Source organism: Gadus macrocephalus, chromosome 6, assembly GCF_031168955.1.
Source record: "Gadus macrocephalus chromosome 6, ASM3116895v1".
In the NCBI taxonomy this organism is placed as follows: Eukaryota; Metazoa; Chordata; class Actinopteri; order Gadiformes; family Gadidae; genus Gadus; species Gadus macrocephalus.
In genome coordinates this window covers 20,376,294-20,393,439 of record NC_082387.1, presented here as the reverse complement: position 1 = coordinate 20,393,439, position 17,146 = coordinate 20,376,294, and the positions used below count along the sequence as shown (strand labels likewise).

The 17,146-nt window shown below is 48.0% G+C and overlaps 1 protein-coding gene across 2 annotated transcripts in view; it reads right to left on the bottom strand.

Annotated features, from left to right (window-relative positions):
* The window catches only part of si:dkey-32e23.4 (dynamin-1-like protein), a 71,905-nt gene that overhangs the window by 49,942 nt on the left and 4,817 nt on the right, over window positions 1-17,146 (bottom strand). For both annotated transcript variants that reach the window (XM_060054894.1, XM_060054895.1), the window contains 9 exons: window positions 15,583-15,921; window positions 14,140-14,260; window positions 12,705-12,860; window positions 6,282-6,371; window positions 6,027-6,125; window positions 5,452-5,568; window positions 5,246-5,355; window positions 4,255-4,414; window positions 4,045-4,115 (listed from right to left, as the gene is read on the bottom strand). In XM_060054894.1, the coding sequence (XP_059910877.1) occupies window positions 4,059-4,115; window positions 4,255-4,414; window positions 5,246-5,355; window positions 5,452-5,568; window positions 6,027-6,125; window positions 6,282-6,371; window positions 12,705-12,860; window positions 14,140-14,260; window positions 15,583-15,921 (1,249 nt within the window). In that variant the 3' untranslated portion in view covers window positions 4,045-4,058. The remainder of the gene's footprint in view (window positions 1-4,044; window positions 4,116-4,254; window positions 4,415-5,245; window positions 5,356-5,451; window positions 5,569-6,026; window positions 6,126-6,281; window positions 6,372-12,704; window positions 12,861-14,139; window positions 14,261-15,582; window positions 15,922-17,146) is intronic.

Below are 17,146 nucleotides of genomic sequence, written 5' to 3'. Positions count from 1 at the left end.
ACCTTCCTGTGCTGCTCACACGGTGAGCTGCCTGGCGTGTAAACTCTGGCTATCACCTGCTTTACTGGGACATTAAAATATAAGTGGTGGTGGTGGGGGTGGGGAGGGGGGGTGGGGTCCGTAGGGACCCTGTGAAGCTCTTCTCCTCCGTATTACACACACTGTGGTGGGTGTCTTCTCTTTACCCCAACGGTGTCGTTCTTTTGATACATAATGGTGATGATATAATTGATATTGATCCCTGCATGCACCTGTGATGTTTACCGCTCTCTGCCACGTGCTCGTTATTACCTTTACATAAAACGCATACAGGCACCCGGACACGCGCACTCCCACACGCACGCACGTACAAATGACACTCACATGACTCACACACGCACGCACGCACACACACACACACACACACACACACACACACACGCATACACGCACACACACGCACACACCAAGACACGCACGCACCGGGCACACATACGCGACCGCGCTCACGCACTCGTCTTTTTTAAATTCCAATTTGTTTTAGTTTTATTTGATATTTTATGCTTCATATTGTAACTCCGCAGGCTTTCAGTACAAATGAGAAAATGTCAATCATTTACTGATTATAAAAAAAAACATTATTTGCGAATATTGAATATATATTTAAAAAGGATCCTCATATCCTCAAGTGTAGGCTTAATTTGATTTCCATAAAGCAGTCATTATTTATGTATTGTATTGTTCCTTTCTACTTTAAAAAGGGGGAGGGGAGGTCTTACCTGTTCGCTGCGGTTCTTATCACAGGTGGACTAGTCAGACCCTGTAGGTCCTCTCCTGGTGGTCATGTGGGGACCCTCCGCTCCACGTCCCGAGGGGTTGCTGAACGCATGTTATCCTGGCTTTAGATGAGGACTAACTACAGCGCTCAAGAAACATGGACCACGCAGTAGGAACACAATAACTCGTAAAGACCTGCACACACGGACTCTGCGGGGAGCCCTTCTTATCGGAGCGGTGGTGATAACGCGTGGCTTTCCCTTCTCTCCTGCTGGTCTCTCCTCCTGGTCTCTCTGCGCCCTCCGTTCTCCAGCTCGTTGTCCGGGAGACAGTTGGATACAGCGCCTGCTACTTCTCCAGCAGCTCCTTTCTCTCGGCTTTGTTCAGCCTCCCTCTCTCTCTTTCTCTCTCCCTCCCTCCCTCCCTCCCTCTCTCTCGACGGACTCGCCAAATAGAAAAGGGGAGAGTGTGTGTGTGTGTGTGTGTGTGGGGTCGATTTGATTACAAATCCGTGGCCGAAAGTCTTTTCAAAACACGGAGGGCGAGACGTCAACTAATCACGCTGACTGATGAACTCGCGCGGCGCTGGATGGATTTGTTCTTCGTTTGTATGATTAAAAAAAAAATTGTGATGGGGGGGCAGATGAACCAATAGATTGAAGACTCCCTGCGACCCCCCCCCTCCAATCTCATATCGATGTTGGTATTACCTTGTAGTCCTCCCAGTAGTAAGAGGTAGAGAGGGAGGGGATTGTTACAGCAGTAACTGCCCACAGTTACAGGCCAAGTGAAGGCAATTTATTCACCTGCTGCAATATGAATACATTCATACGTTCCCTCGGTGGGCTGCCCGCTGGTATTAAACGCAGTAAACCATTAAATCTAGCTATCACTCAATGAAAAGGTGATGTGGTGCATCTACGTGACCTTCTGCCATGCGTTTCTCATTCACTTATGGTTCAGGGACAGCAGTGTAAGCAACGTGCTCAGTGTAGCTCCTCTGGTTATATACCCACCTCCACAAAATCCGCCTTTCATAGAGGTATCCATCCTGACTGACCCTCCATCCTAGACGCAGTGCAAGGAGAGAACAGATCGCTCTCCCCCCTCGAAACCTAGAGGAGTCTTCGTGTGTGTGTGTGTGTGTGTGTGTGTGTGTGGGACCATTCGTAGGTCTATTTTTCTCTCGGCGATCAATGAAGGCCACACAGAGGCCTTCAGGAGCCAGGTGTGACGGTGACCTCGGTGTGATGTCAGGGACGCTGGGTGGGGACGGAGGGACGCAGCGTGTCCCATCGTCAGAGTGATTGGACCCAGGGTTGTGGTGGCTGACGTGGTGGTGTTTGACAAGGGTGGTGAGGTGTGGATGAAGGGAAAGTGGAGGCTCAGGCTGATGTTTTCACTATTTATTGAGGTCCTCCTCCTCCCCCGAGGGCCCCTCCGTCCTCAGACACATTTCACAAATATTGGCAGGCAAGAACTTTTCAGGCAGTTGACAAAGTGACAGACGTCATTTAAATAACATAACAGGTACACGGTACACACACACACACACGTCCTCACATGCACAAACACATCACATGCACTCACACACACACGTTGGGCTGAACCCCAGGCCAGCTGGATGGTGTTGCGCCAGGGGGGGGGGGGGGGGCGGTGATCCCAGACCAGCCAGCGACGCCACCGCAGTCTTGTTAGGGCCAGTCTCTCCTTGACGAGGGATGGGTTCTCAAACCCTGCTTTTGCTTATTAGAACAAAATGACTGAAGCCGAATGCGGCTGCCAACCCACAGAGACCCCCCTTGTTGCTACCTGAAAGCCTGAGGGACGGAGAGGCAGAGTCATCGAGAGCAGACCCCCCACGCTACGATACACCGAGCCACAGGAACGAGCGCCCCAGCCAGCTGCAATCGCATTTGAATTAAAGGTTAGGATTGCCATGAGAGGGGAGTGGAGGTGGAGACGTGAGGGAGCGTGCAGGAGGTGGATCGGGGACAGAGTCTCTCTGCCGCTCAGGGCCACTGGAACAGTCAATCAAAGGAGCGTTTCCTCCAGCCCCCCCCCTGGGTCCCAGGAAGGACACGGCGAGAGAGCGGGCAAGGGGCGAGGGAGGAAAGGTCGGGTAATGGAACCGGACAATAATGTGTTCACTGAAGTCCGGGACGTTGGCTGAGAGCAGCACACACACACACACACACACACACACACACACACACACACACACACACACACACACACACACACACACACACACACACACACACACACACACACACACACACACACACACACACACACGTATCACTCCTGTAATAGAATTGCATTTGATGTGCAAGTTACCCACTACCATCATACCACTTTTAATTCCTGCTTGTGAGCAGACTGGCAGGCACACACACACACACACACACACACACACACACACACACACACACACACACACACACACACACACACACACACACACACACACACACACACACACACACACACACACACACACACACACACACACGTTGGCGAGTTTAATCACCTCGTTCAAATATTAGGCTGCGCACTAATCTGCGAGGACAATGCGACACTGGCGGACCAGAGCGGAGGATATTCAGAGACAAGTGGGGAAGAAGAAACCTGATTTGGGTTGTAATGACAGGGCTCAGAGAGTCTCTCGCTGGGTCGCTCCTTGGCGGAAAACTGATGACAGAAATCGATTGCGGCGGTCTTCCTTCCAGTCCCTCGGGAGCGGCTGGTACCGCGCTGCTCTCTCTCTGGGGCGTTCTCCCCAAGTCTCCGTCCAGAAGACATCATGATCCCAAGCACCTCCAATAAAGAAACATTCAGCTGCACACTCTTTCTGACACTGATCTCCTCCGAACCGACACAGGGATGATTCCTCCACTCCGTAATTAACGCAACATCGCTAGCGACGTCCTCAGAGGGTCATCCTCGGAACGCACAAATTATTTGGGCTTTTGGCAGCATAATGAAAGACTCCTCAGAACAAGAGACGGCGGCACAGGGCAGCGCCTCGTTACTGAGGGTCTCCATGACAACAAGGAATCCACCGTGTGACAAGAGGACCCGGCAACAGCTGGCAGGAGGGAAACATAAACTCTGTACGCGTATCCACCATTAGTCCATGACAGAACATGACACACACACACACACACACACACACACACACACACACACACACACACACACACACACACACACACACACACACACACACACACACACACACACACACACACACACACACACACACACACACACACACACACACACACGTCTCTTGAGGGCTACCACAGATGTGTCTCCCGGATTTCAGAGATGATGTTGTTGGCTTTTTGAAGCGCCTGAGGTAAAAAACAAAACAAAAAGAAGAGAAAAACAACAAGTGAGAAAGATGACACGGACAACAAAGTCAGTAAGCAGGACGGGAGCGGGGAGCGGCAGGGTGGGGGTGAGACCCGGGTGGGTCTAGGGGGGCCCTACCTCCAGCATGTGGGCCACCTCGTCCCGCTGCTGGGCCGTGTCGGCGGACTCCACCAGCAGCTGGTGCATCAGGGTCTGCTTGTAGAGCTGTCCCACCAGCTCACTCTGCAGACGCTCCTTCACAAAGTTCACCAGGAAGTGCATCACCGCCTTGGGCACGCTGCGGGGGGACCACAGGGTCAGACTGGCCCTGTGGTCCCCCCTGGGGCAGGGGGTTAATGCTAGTGAAGGCTAGCCTCGTGATGGGAGTTAATGCTAGTGAAGGCTAGCCTCGTGAGGCCATGGGAGAGTGATGCTAGCGAAGGTTAGCTTTGTGAGGCCATGGGAGAGTGATGCTAGCGAAGGTTAGCTTTGTGAGGCCGTGGGGGTTAATGCTAGTGAAGGCTAGCCTTGTGAGGCCGTGGGGGTTAATGCAAAACTCCCGGACCAATGGCAGGCTGGGGGGGGCAGCGCCGCTGTTGGCCACATTAAGAACCAGCGGCTGTAGCCGCGGAAAGTGGAGCAATCTACGGAGCCATCACAACCGCTTTTATCCTGAAACCGTTTGGAAAGATGAACAGAAAACTGCACGGAAGCCTTTCCTTGGATGACAATATGTTTTTTGCTTCCAACACAATTCTGCAAACTCAAGGGAGGCATTCTGATTGGCTGGGGTTTTTTGTGCAATGAAAAGGAATATTTGGAAATCAATTGCTACCCAGCCAAGGCCGGACTGAAATTCATTATTAAACGCAAAGTGAATCTCTGATGCTCTCACTGGGCTAGGTTCATGTGCTTGTGATGTTCTAAGATGTTTTCGAGGCATCCACCAGAAGGCATGCATATATGCCTTTGGACACATAAAATCAGAAGGGGGTTTCAATACTCAAACACTTAAAATGTGAGTGACATAACGAGATACATCTTTATTCCTCTTCGAGTCACATTTGTGTCCAATGTGGAAGCCGTTTCAGGGGAGGTGGATTCAGGGTGCGAGTACGGTTGGGCCGACCTGTCTTGGATGCTTTTGCGCACGATGAGGAAGTAGGACTTGATCAATCGCTGGATGACCTCACAGTCCCTCTGCTCCCTGGTGGTCAGCCTGCGGGAGGGGGGCAGGGCCTGTTGGGTAGGGGTGGGGGACAGGGTAAGTGTTTGGGCAGCGGTGATAGATTATGGGCCAGGTAGCAGAGCTCTGCCGGGGGGGTGCGTGCTCACCGTGTCTAGGAGGTTAATAGCTTGGCCCTTACTGGGGCTGCCAAACCCGGAGGAAGAGGCTCTCTCCTCCACCGCCCGGTCGTTCTTCCAGCGCTTGCCTCCGTCAAGACCCTCGGCCTGGTGGGGGAGGAGGAGGAGGAGGTGAGCCATGAAACTAATTAATTCAAGAAAGATAGCCAATAGTATTTCATCAATTACATTTGTCGCATGGACTGTGCTGATGGATTGTGTTATTGAGTGTTGTTTATGATGTTCTTTGTTCATCCGAGTTTTACTTTCTACATGTGCTGCCCCGTGTGACTCATGTTGTTGTTTTTCTTGTGTTGTTGTCTATTATTTGCCCTACGGGGAGAATAAAGTGGAACTTGAACTCGCACTTTAACTTGAGGAGGATGTTGAGAAGGTCAACAGAATCATGGGCTGCCTTCGAAACAACATTTGAACAAAAAAAACAACGTCCTTGCAAAATGACCTTGTGAGTTCACGGCCAGAACTGCATAAAAGTAAAGAAAGCCAGAGAGCTGCCCTGTGCAGGCCTGATCAGTGAGATCTGAAGGTAGACAGAGGAGGACAACCTGCTGACTGTTGACGGAGGCGGAGACCTGCGCGGCGTCGCTGAAGTCAGGGTGCTTGGTGTTGATGTACGCCAGCTCTATGGCAACCAAGTGATGGACCTGGAAAACAACAACAACAACAACAACAACAGGGTTTCTGTCGGGCGCCGTCAGCAGGGCAGAGGACACACACACGAGCATTGTTGTGAAGCAGATGCTAGCGTTGCGAGACGAGAGGCAGGGCAGACAGCCGGCGCCCCAGCGGCCGTCCGTTACCATTTCATTAGTGACGGGCAGGCGCTTCCTCAGCAGGGCCGTCACCACCTCCACGATGGAGTCGTGCAGCTTGGGGAAACGCAGCAGCTCCTGATGACCAGAAGACAACATCTCAACCAACAGTCAGACCCAGGATCAGAGCACAGAATGTCACGCATAAAGGGGAATTAATACCCATAACACGTTACCAGAGCCAAGGGCAATGATTTAATTCGAATATAATAAGTTGATTTTATTGTGATGTGAAATTGAAGATAAACCAGATATTAGCTGTAAGTAGCACATCGTCATCATTATTATAATTGCCACATTTTCAAAGGATCCACTTGATTATTTTCCAATTACCCAGGTTACTGCCTGTCGCTGAAATGCAGCTGGGAGAGGGGCCACTTTCTCTACACACTTGTCATGTCATGTTGGGTTATTTAGCAGAGGTGGAAAGAGTACTAAAATATTTTACTCAAGTACAAGTACTGTTACTCTGTTGAAATTGTACTCAAGTACGAGTAAATTTACCGGTCAAAAAATCTACTCAAGTAAAAGTAAAAAGTAAATAATTTAAAATGTACTTTAAGTAAAAGTAAAAAGTTACTTTTTTACAATCAGTGTTTTCTGCCTCTACTGTGATGTGCAAAAGCCCACCTGGGAAATCGAAAGCCCACCTGGCAAATTCCCATTGTCATTGTGACACAGCACACAGTACTCAGTCACTGCACACAACAAAATTGCATTTATGCCTCAAGGCCAATTTCCACCGGAATCGGCACGGAAGCGCCACGGCAGCGAAGCGGCTGTGTTCCGTACTGCAATCCCCACTGGAAGCGGCACGGACACGTTCCGACAGATGGCTCAAGACGTGAATAATTATAATAAGTATTCATACAATATTATTCACGAGTTATATTGAAACCATATATATTATAATATACATTATAATATATATATATACATAGGCCTACCTTATAATCAACCATACACATGACATAACCCATTAAATACGGTAGACCTATGATTTCTAGATGTCATGGCAACGTCCACTCGCGACACTGGACTTGCGAGGCATCGACGCAGACTTTCATTTCTTCTTTGCCACTGATTAGCTATTGATACCATACCATAGATAGACTGTATAATATATAAATACCCTGTGAATTGCATAGGGATCGATGTGAGCTCATGAATATTCATGCGCAAAGGCAAACTGATTGGCTGTAGTCGTGTTCTGAGACACGGCAGCGAACCGGTGTTGTGTCGAGATCTGTTTCCCCGTCGAGATGTGTTTCCCCTAGTCCCCGCCCCCGTCCGAAATTACCCGAAAAGGCCCTCTGTTCCATAGGAAAGGAGGCTCACACATCTTTCAAATTCATACTGCTGACTTATTTCCCCACAAGAGATAAGTGCTGTAATTTTCAGGCTGATATCATTCAATTTGACCATTTAGAACAGGGGGAACGCATCCTGACAGGCATTATCTGGGACTAGGGGAAACACATCTCGACGGGGAAACAGATCTCGACACAACACCGGCAACTTTCAGAAATAGAAGAGACAAGTAGGCTATCGTAAACGAAGTGCCGGTTTGGGGACGGTTCCGTGCCGTGCCGGTGCCGTATCCAGTGGAATAGCCTACGTTCACTTGAATGGTTTCTATTATTTTCGGCGAGCGATTCGCTGCCGTGCCGCTTCCGTGCCGATTCCAGTGGAAATTGGCCTTCACCCATGCAAGGGAGCAGCCCCAAATGGCAAAATGACTACTCACGGTAAAATCATTTCCAAAACACATTTCTTTTTATTTAAAAAAGTGCTACATAAACTACATAGTGCTACATTCAGCAAAAAGTGCCATCATCGTTTGAGTGAGAGACAGATCGTACGCGCCAACACTCTTTATAAAAGAACTAGGTTCTAGGCTAGAATTCTAGAGCTGCCGGTGTAAGTACCATATTGGCTCGGCTACCAGATCGGCTCGGGGTCCGTCGTCTGCTGATTACGTCACACAATACGCTATCTACAGCAATAAGGTCTTTTATGGCTTAAATTAAAGAGCATGTAATGATCTTTCATTTTGAACATAGACCATTCCCAACCTATCTGTATGGATAGTTTTCTTCTAAAAACAAAACATCCCTCGGAATCATCTTGGCTGTTAAGATAAGCCGTCCGTGTTGCCAGATTGGGCACATTTTCAGCCTGATTTGGCTACTTTGAATCACGTTAGGCTGAAAAAACGGGAATATGAAACTAGACAGACCTACTCGCGCTCACACATGTGCTCGCTGTGGTTGCTATGACGACAGCCAGAGCTACAGCACAAAACAGCCAATCACAACTGTCCCTTAGCAGCCAATCACAATGTAGCCTACGCCCATTCAAGCGTACAGCCAATGATATTGTGTAACGTAATCAGCAGACGACGGACCCCGAGCCGATCTGGTAGCCGAGCCAATATGGCACTTACACCGGCGCGCAGGGGCACAACGTTCAGTTTTTTACATCCCATAATTCATTACCAGAACACGTTTTTTTTGTTTCAGTGAGATTTTTTTTTACTCAGTAACGCTTGTGCTGTAAAATGTACCGAAGTACATTACTCCAAAGAAAATGTTTAAAAACACATACTACACATACGCCATACTGCACTTGCGCTACTGTGCTGTAGCCTGTGATTGGTCGAAGGTCACTGTACTGTAGCTACTGTGCTAGCTGGTCCAAGGTCAGCCTTTGGGCTAAACTAATTTAGCCCAAATGGGAAGCATATGAAGGGGGCGTGTCACGATACCTGTCAATCAATATTGAATGGAAGCTTACGCTACTCCGCTTGGGCTGAATACATTTAGCCCATTCACAGGAAAAAAAACAAGATATATCATATATCCTGGGTTTTTCTGTCCCTTTTTGGTGCTGTTGCTGCTTTAGGTTCTACCAAAATATAAAACAATATGTTCTACGGTTTTTAATAATATTTTTTCATTTTTACTGTAGAAGGTAGGGAGGGCTTAGCCCTGTTAGCCCATTAATACCAGCCGTCCCTGCACCTTTCTAGATTCTCCTCACTCATCTCTTGTTGACCAGCAACTCCAAAATGAGCGAGAGGACTTTTTGTCGTTTTAAGATTGACTTTACTTTGGAGGAGCTGGCAATGAAGTATTCCTCCTCACGTCATTGAGGGAGCTAATCGCTCTCATCTGCGTTCATTGATTTTGGCTCACTTAGGCTAGCTCGGTCGGATCGAGGAGAACAACAATGGCACGACGCTTCTGTTAAACTACGAGTGAGAGGACACTGGCAGTCTTCACACCTGTGTGCTGTGGGAGTAGCTGTATGACCTTTGTGCTATAGGACAGGGGTTTTCAAAGTGTGAGAGAGTGAGCCCCCCCTCAGAAAAAAAAAAAAAAAGCTGAGCCCCCCCCCCCCCCCCAATTTTTTTTTTTATAAATACCTGTGTTTTGAAAGCTATCTTAATTATTTTACACATTTTAAACATCTCTGATCATAATTTTAAAACATTTGAAACATATTTTTTAAACATTTGAAACATATTTTTTCAGCAACACGTCAGAAGATTTTAAACATATTTCTGAAACATTACAACATCTTTGTCCATTTTTAAACACATTTCTTCACACAATTTAACAACTTTATCTAAGCATGTTTTAGCTTAACCTTTTTTAAATACATTTGAACATCTTAATCTGTGTAAACTGCCAGTCTACACAGATTCATTCAGGGTCCGCGACTCTGATTTTTCTGAGTCTAATCAGATCTGCCTTTTCAGTCCAGAGATTCGACTATTCGGCGGGGGTTGTTTACCGGCGTTGCTATGGTGACCTAAATTATTATAAGCAACTGAAAACGATGCCGGTCTGAAACTAAAACTGTGATTCTGAAAAAAGTATAAATGCTATCAAAATTCCGATAGTATTGAAGATACAAGTGTGTAGATTTGTTTAATGGTTTGAACGATGGTAAACGGTGGAAAAATGAATGAGTTACGATGTCTAGAAGTAGGTCTCCATCACAGGGTAGCGGCACCACGTTCCTCCTGCGCGTTTCATACTCTAGAAGTAGGTGTATCAGAATGGGCTGACGTCTTCAATGAAAACAGCTGAAAACGAAGCAGTATGAAACTAAAACTGTGATTCTGAAGTTCTGTTTAGATATTATCGAAGATACAAGTGTGTAGATTTGTTAAATGGTTTGCACGAAGATAAACGGTTGAAAATTGATTTAGTTATGTTCAGTGTTGGGTATCGTTACTTTTGAAAGTAATCCGTTAGGTTACTTTGTTACTATCAATTAAAAGTAATCCGTTACGTTACTACGTTACCTATAAATAAAAGAAACGCGTTAGAGTACTCGTGCGTTACCAACAATTAAAATGCGTTTGGGGTGCGTGCGTGTCCGCCTAGCGCAACAACAACACACATCCTCCTTTAGGTGCACCAACAGTGCTGACTGTTTATGAATCAATCATGAACCTATAGCATAATGACAGGAAAGACAGTCATCATATTGCACGTTTTATTTAACAGGCATTCATCCTTTGATCATTTGAACAGCTTCCATGAATAACATACTCCGGTAACAGGCAGTTATTTTAACAGAATGTAGCTTACCGTATTGGCTGCGCACAAAAGAACAGTGCGTCACACATAGTTTATCCACTTTACAAGTGCAGGCGCCTAACAAAGTGCTTAACAGGTAGGCACGCAACCTTTTAGAATTGGAAATTTAACTCAATTTAACCGTATGCGTTGCACAAAAGAACAGTGCATGGCACTAAAAAAACATTGAAGAACTGAAAATGTTCGTGTGACCCTATAGCCCTACATTCATAACAATCACGTAGGCTACCTTTAGCCTATTTATCACCAAAGTAATGGTTGAAACGTAGGAGAAGAAGGTGCTCAAAACGACCACTATGTTCTTCTTGTCCTTTTCGCACTGTAACTCAAAATAATGAGCGTACCTCCAGGAATCTAAGGCTATCTTCTCGTCCATCTTGCCGCGGTAACACATGTAGCTTACACACACAGGTGTGCGCGCACACACACGAAGAGAGCGAGAGAGAGAGATGCAAGGAGCAGGGCAGCAGCATCTGACTAAATGCAGAAAACCCGGGACTTTACTTTCCTTATCGAGGGAAAATCTTAAAGTAACGGAGTAACGAGTGGTTATTTTGGAAATTAACGAGTTACTGATTACTGAATTCGCAAAACTAACGCGTTAGGTTACTCGTTACTGAAAAAACCGAATAAGAGTACTCTAACGCGTTACCCCCAACACTGGTTATGTTACTGATGATGATGAGGACTTCTACAGTTGAAGTACGACTGATGATTTGAATCATCGACTTTCAGGTTTTTTTTCGGGTTTATTTTTTTCTCACGTTGCGCCCCCCCTGAAGAACTCCGCCCCACAGTTTGAAAACCACTGCTATAGGAGGAGCTGTATGACCTCTGACCTGTGTGCTGCAGTTGGAGCAGGGTGACCTCTGACCTGTGTGCTGCAGTTGGAGCAGGGTGACCTCTGACCTGTGTGCTGCAGTTGGAGCAGGGTGACCTCTGACCTGTGTGCTGCAGTTGGAGCAGGGTGACCTCTGACCTGTGTGCTGCAGTTGGAGCAGGGTGACCTCTGACCTGTGTGCTGCAGTTGGAGCAGGGTGACCTCTGACCTGTGTGCTGTAGGAGGAGCAGTGTGACCTCTGACCTGTGTGCTGTAGGAGGAGCAGGGTGACCTCTGACCTGTGTGCTGTAGGAGGAGCTGGGTGACCTCTGACCTGTGTGCTGTAGGAGGAGCTGGGTGACCTGTGTGCTGTAGGAGGAGCAGGGTGACCTCTGACCTGTGTGCTGTAGGAGGAGCTGGGTGACCTCTGACCTGTGTGCTGTAGGAGGAGCAGGGTGACCTCTGACCTGTGTGCTGTAGGAGGAGCAGGGTGACCTCTGACCTGTGTGCTGTAGGAGGAGCTGGGTGACCTCTGACCTGTGTGCTGTAGGAGGAGCTGGGTGACCTGTGTGCTGTAGGAGGAGCAGGGTGACCTCTGACCTGTGTGCTGTAGGAGGAGCTGGGTGACCTCTGACCTGTGTGCTGTAGGAGGAGCTGGGTGACCTGTGTGCTGTAGGAGGAGCAGGGTGACCTCTGACCTGTGTGCTGTAGGAGGAGCTGGGTGACCTCTGACCTGTGTGCTGCAGGAGGAGCAGGGTGACCTCTGACCTGTGTGCTGTAGGAGGAGCTGGGTGACCTCTGACCTGTGTGCTGTAGGAGGAGCAGGGTGACCTCTGACCTGTGTGCTGTGGGAGGAGCTGGGTGACCTCTGACCTGTGTGCTGTAGGAGGAGCAGGGTGACCTCTGACCTGTGTGCTGTATGAGGAGCTGGGTGACCTCTGACCTGTGTGCTGTAGGAGGAGCAGGGTGACCTCTGACCTGTGTGCTGTAGGAGGAGCAGTGCTGGATGATCCTCTGCAGCTCCTCGTGGACCAGCTCCACGCAGCGCAGGCTGGGCTCCTCCAGCCTCTTGATCTGTCGCTTCACCAGCAGCTCAAAGGAGATCTCAGGCACGAAGAGCGCTGGCCGCGGACCCTGTGAGTGACCACACACACACACACACACACACACACACACACACACACACACACACACACACACACACACACACACACACACACACAAACAGTCAGGGGGGGAGGGGTGGTTGGGATGCATAGGGATGGAAGGCAGGAGGAGGGATGAAGACCTGGATCATCCTCTCAAACATGCAGAGTTAGGTAGGAGATGGACATTTCCTCCTGGCCATTTTTAAAAACCGATAAAACCTCTCGCCATACAGAACCCTAAAGAAACCCAACGTGTATAATTAAGCCACAGCGCAACTGCTCAGGGTCTATTCCCAATGCCGCCCTCCGGTCGCTCTCCATCACAGGGCAGCGGCACCACGTTCCTCCTGCGCGTCTCATACTTTATAAAGACATTTCCAGACCTAGTGTGCGGCTACTAGGCATGTGTGAGGGATCGACTAGCGATGAATTACCAGTGTGACCTTCGTAAGCCATTCATAACATTGTGTTAGCATGCCGGGCCTGTGAGCCGAGAGGAATCATCAAATCAGCATTACACCAGCGCTGCCTCAAACGGTGGATTGTCACGGTTTGCCCGGGAGATGGATTGGAGCTCCAGCTTCAGAACAGTAATAACTACATTTTTCATGTTTTGTTTTTCATTATCTGTATGCATGCCGATGAAGTTTGAGACATCGTTTTACTGTCACACTCATCTTAACAGCTTTTAAGGTCGTTGAGTAAGAAAAAAATTGCAGCACTTTATACCTCGCTTTCATCAAGATGAAAGCGAGGTATAAAGACATATAGGTAGCGCTGATTAAAAAGTAGGAAACTTCTTGCAAGGGGATCTTGCATTCAATTTATGATTCTGAATGAACACATTAAACACATTAGACACATGCAGGATGCATCCATCTTGTTGCGCGTGTTTCACCTTCATCTTTATCTACTCTGAATGCCTGCAATCTGACTTTGATTGTTCCCAGACATGGGCTGTGGCATTTTGTGTTTGGCTAGCTCCATGGCGGTGATATTTAATCACCTTCACCATCATAGGCTCGTGCCTCGTGCTCAAGTGCCGCCCACTGATTGGCTTGCGTCAGATCAAATTCTCTGGCCTCAGATGACAGCAGTGTTCAGTGAGCAGACCCCAGATCAGCGGCAATTAGAGAAATGTGTGTGTAAAGAATTGAACAAGCGCTTATAATGAGACATATACATTTAAATATATAAAAATAATCAGCCAACCCTGCATCGCGTTAGTAGTTAGGTGAAGGGTGCAGGGAGGGGGCGGAGCTTACGGTGGCGTTGCGGATGGCGGTGAGGATGTCCAGCTCAGTCAAGCCCCCAAGGGGGTCGATTGACTGCAGCGTCCGGCCGAAGGTCTCATGGAAGATGTAGCAGATGCGAGCCCCCCCACAGCTGTGAGGAGAGGAGGAGAGCATCATTCGAGGTGTGGGCGGTCGAACAGTCGAGGGGCAAAGGGCGGAACGGGTCGGCTTAGCTAAGGCGGTGGAACGGCTGAGTTTTAACCGGAAGGTTGTTAGTTCGACCACCGGAGTGCTGAAGTGTCTCTGAGCAAGAGCACCTCACCCTAACTGCTCCCCGAGCTGGCAGCGCCTTGCATGGTCGACTCCGCTGTCTGTGTGTGAATGGTTGTAAGTTGCTTTGGATAAAAGCATCTGCTAAATGCCCTAAATGTAAATGTAAGAACGGGCAGCTCGATCTACCAATAGCCACGGATAGCAAACGGCCTGGATATCATATTCTATAATCATATAAATAATATATATATGAAGCCTTCCATGGGTTTACCGATCAGGATCAATGGCCTGCCGTTACGCTCACTGTGGGAACAAATGAGTCAGGAAGGGAAGCATCTATTAGCCATGCACCGTACCTTCCACATGTAACCACGACAACATCATTAAACATTTAAGGTCAGCTCCAATTCCATCAGAGGGAGCGGATCAGATCGATGAGGGCTATTATGATATCTGCAGTTAATTATTACTACAGGATGTGTTCCACTCTCTGAGGTTCACGTCACCACTGCACTGCGTCCTGAGTGGAGTTGTTCCGATACCGATACCAGCATCGGAAATTTCTCTGATCCGGCCCAAAAGGCAGTATCGGGTCTGTGCGCCGATCCAATACCATCACGTGAGTGACTAGCTCATTCACTACACAGGCAGAGAACACCACAAACACGTGCAGTGTTATGTTGCTTACGCTAACGGTTGGAAGCGGAAAGTCGGGAAAATGGGAAATGCTTAATCTCCAACCTTTGAGCTACCAGGTCGGAATAAAACATGGATACTTTATATTGTGAATGTATAATTATATTTATAAAAGATTGTTATCAGTAAGTGAACCGACTATACATTGCTGTCATCATGAGAGAACCCTTCAATAAGAACAAGTGCTATTAGTGGTAGCAATGCTAGATGCTGTATCGGTTTATACTCGATATAGGAATCGGTAATGGTATCGGAACATCTCTAGTCCCTCAATTCAATAAAATTGTATTTGTATAGCCCTTGATCCCAGGTACATTCTCAAAGGGCTTAACAGGCCATATATTTATTAAACCCCCTGACCCTAGCCCACCAGAGGGCAAGAACATCGCAGGGTGGGGGATCCCTCCTTCCAGGGATGATCAGGAGGGCAATGGGTGCCATAATTTAAAAACATAGATACATACATACAGGCAAAACATTTTATATTGGGGCCCGTGAACTCACAGCTCGGTGGTCTGGATGTAGCGCGGCGTGCCCTCGATGGTGTTGCAGTAGTCACTGGCGAACTTGGTGACGATCTGCAGCAGGGTGGCGCTGTGGTCCTCCACCGGCTGGCCGTAGCCACTGAGCCGCGCCTGGTACTGCCCGCTCAGCGCCGTCACGCGGCTCTTCAGCTCCGGCAGGCAGTCGCGGATGTGGTGCATCAGCAGCCGGCTCAGCGTGCGGGCCAGGTAGCGCGAGCCGCAGCGGGCGGCCAGTGAGGGGTAGTGCCGCTGCAGGAAGGCCTGCTCACCCCGCAGGGAGTCCTCCAGGCTCTTCTGGGTGTTGATGTCATGTTGGCTCCTGGTGGGGGGGAGGGGTTTGAGAGGGACGGAGGTCAGAGGGGATAGTTGATTATCTGGATTATTCTCTTCTCCGATGCTCATATCGTCAGGTTGAATCAAACGTTTATAGCTTAGTGGAAATCTTACTGGCGGAACTACACTCTAAGGTGTATGACATCCTCCTTCAGAGGGCGGTACTATACACTAAGGTGTATCACATCCTCCTTCAGAGGGCGGTACTATACACTAAGGTGTATCACATCCTCCTTCAGAGGGCGGTACTATACACTAAGGTGTATGACATCCTCCTTCAGAGGGCGGTACTATACACTAAGGTGTATGACATCCTCCTTCAGAGGGCGGTACTATACACTAAGGTGTATCACATCCTCCTTCAGAGGGCGGTACTATACACTAAGGTGTATGACATCCTCCTTCAGAGGGCGGTACTATACACTAAGGTGTATGACATCCTCCTTCAGAGGGCGGTACTATACACTAAGGTGTATCAATCACATTCTGGTCTCTTTCACCTTAATTAAAAACAAGTGCTATTTTTATCATTTTCCAACTTAAAAACAATGACATTCCTGTAGAACCCAAACGTTAAACACACAAAAGACTAAAATCGCACAAAACGAATGTTAATACCGTATCGCATAATCACAGAACCGCAATATCTACATAATCATACTAAATATCCTATCAGCATTCAAAAGAAGCTGTTACCATATGGATATACAGTATATACTGTATGATTCATAGCACCACGCAATAAAAAACTGAATTCTGCACTTCAGTGGCGAGCGGGAACTTCTGACGCAAGGCGAGCTGATGAAAGTTGACTTTTTAAATATCAAATATATTGTGCGTAGGCCTATATTTGTTTACCTGCTTCAAGTTGTATAGTTTAATCTTGACAGCATCTCGTTTTCCATTTGACATATACTTGACGTTTCGACCAGAATGTTGTTTTGTCCACCTTGCGGTAAAGTTCTTAATGAAAAGCGAGAATACACCAATATGTACGGTACGAAGGCGTTGATGTAAGGTGACTTTGTTGTCAGCCATAGCATTCTCAGATGGAAAGTTTTTGAAATCTTACGTGCAGCATATTATTTGCAGCAGCTTCTGGTAGAATAGTATTGGATGGATTTATCAACATTTGTCGAGAAGGCGCACTGCATCGTGGGGCAGTGGAGCGGGAAACAGCCTTTGGAGCAACCTGTCAATAATTGCAATTG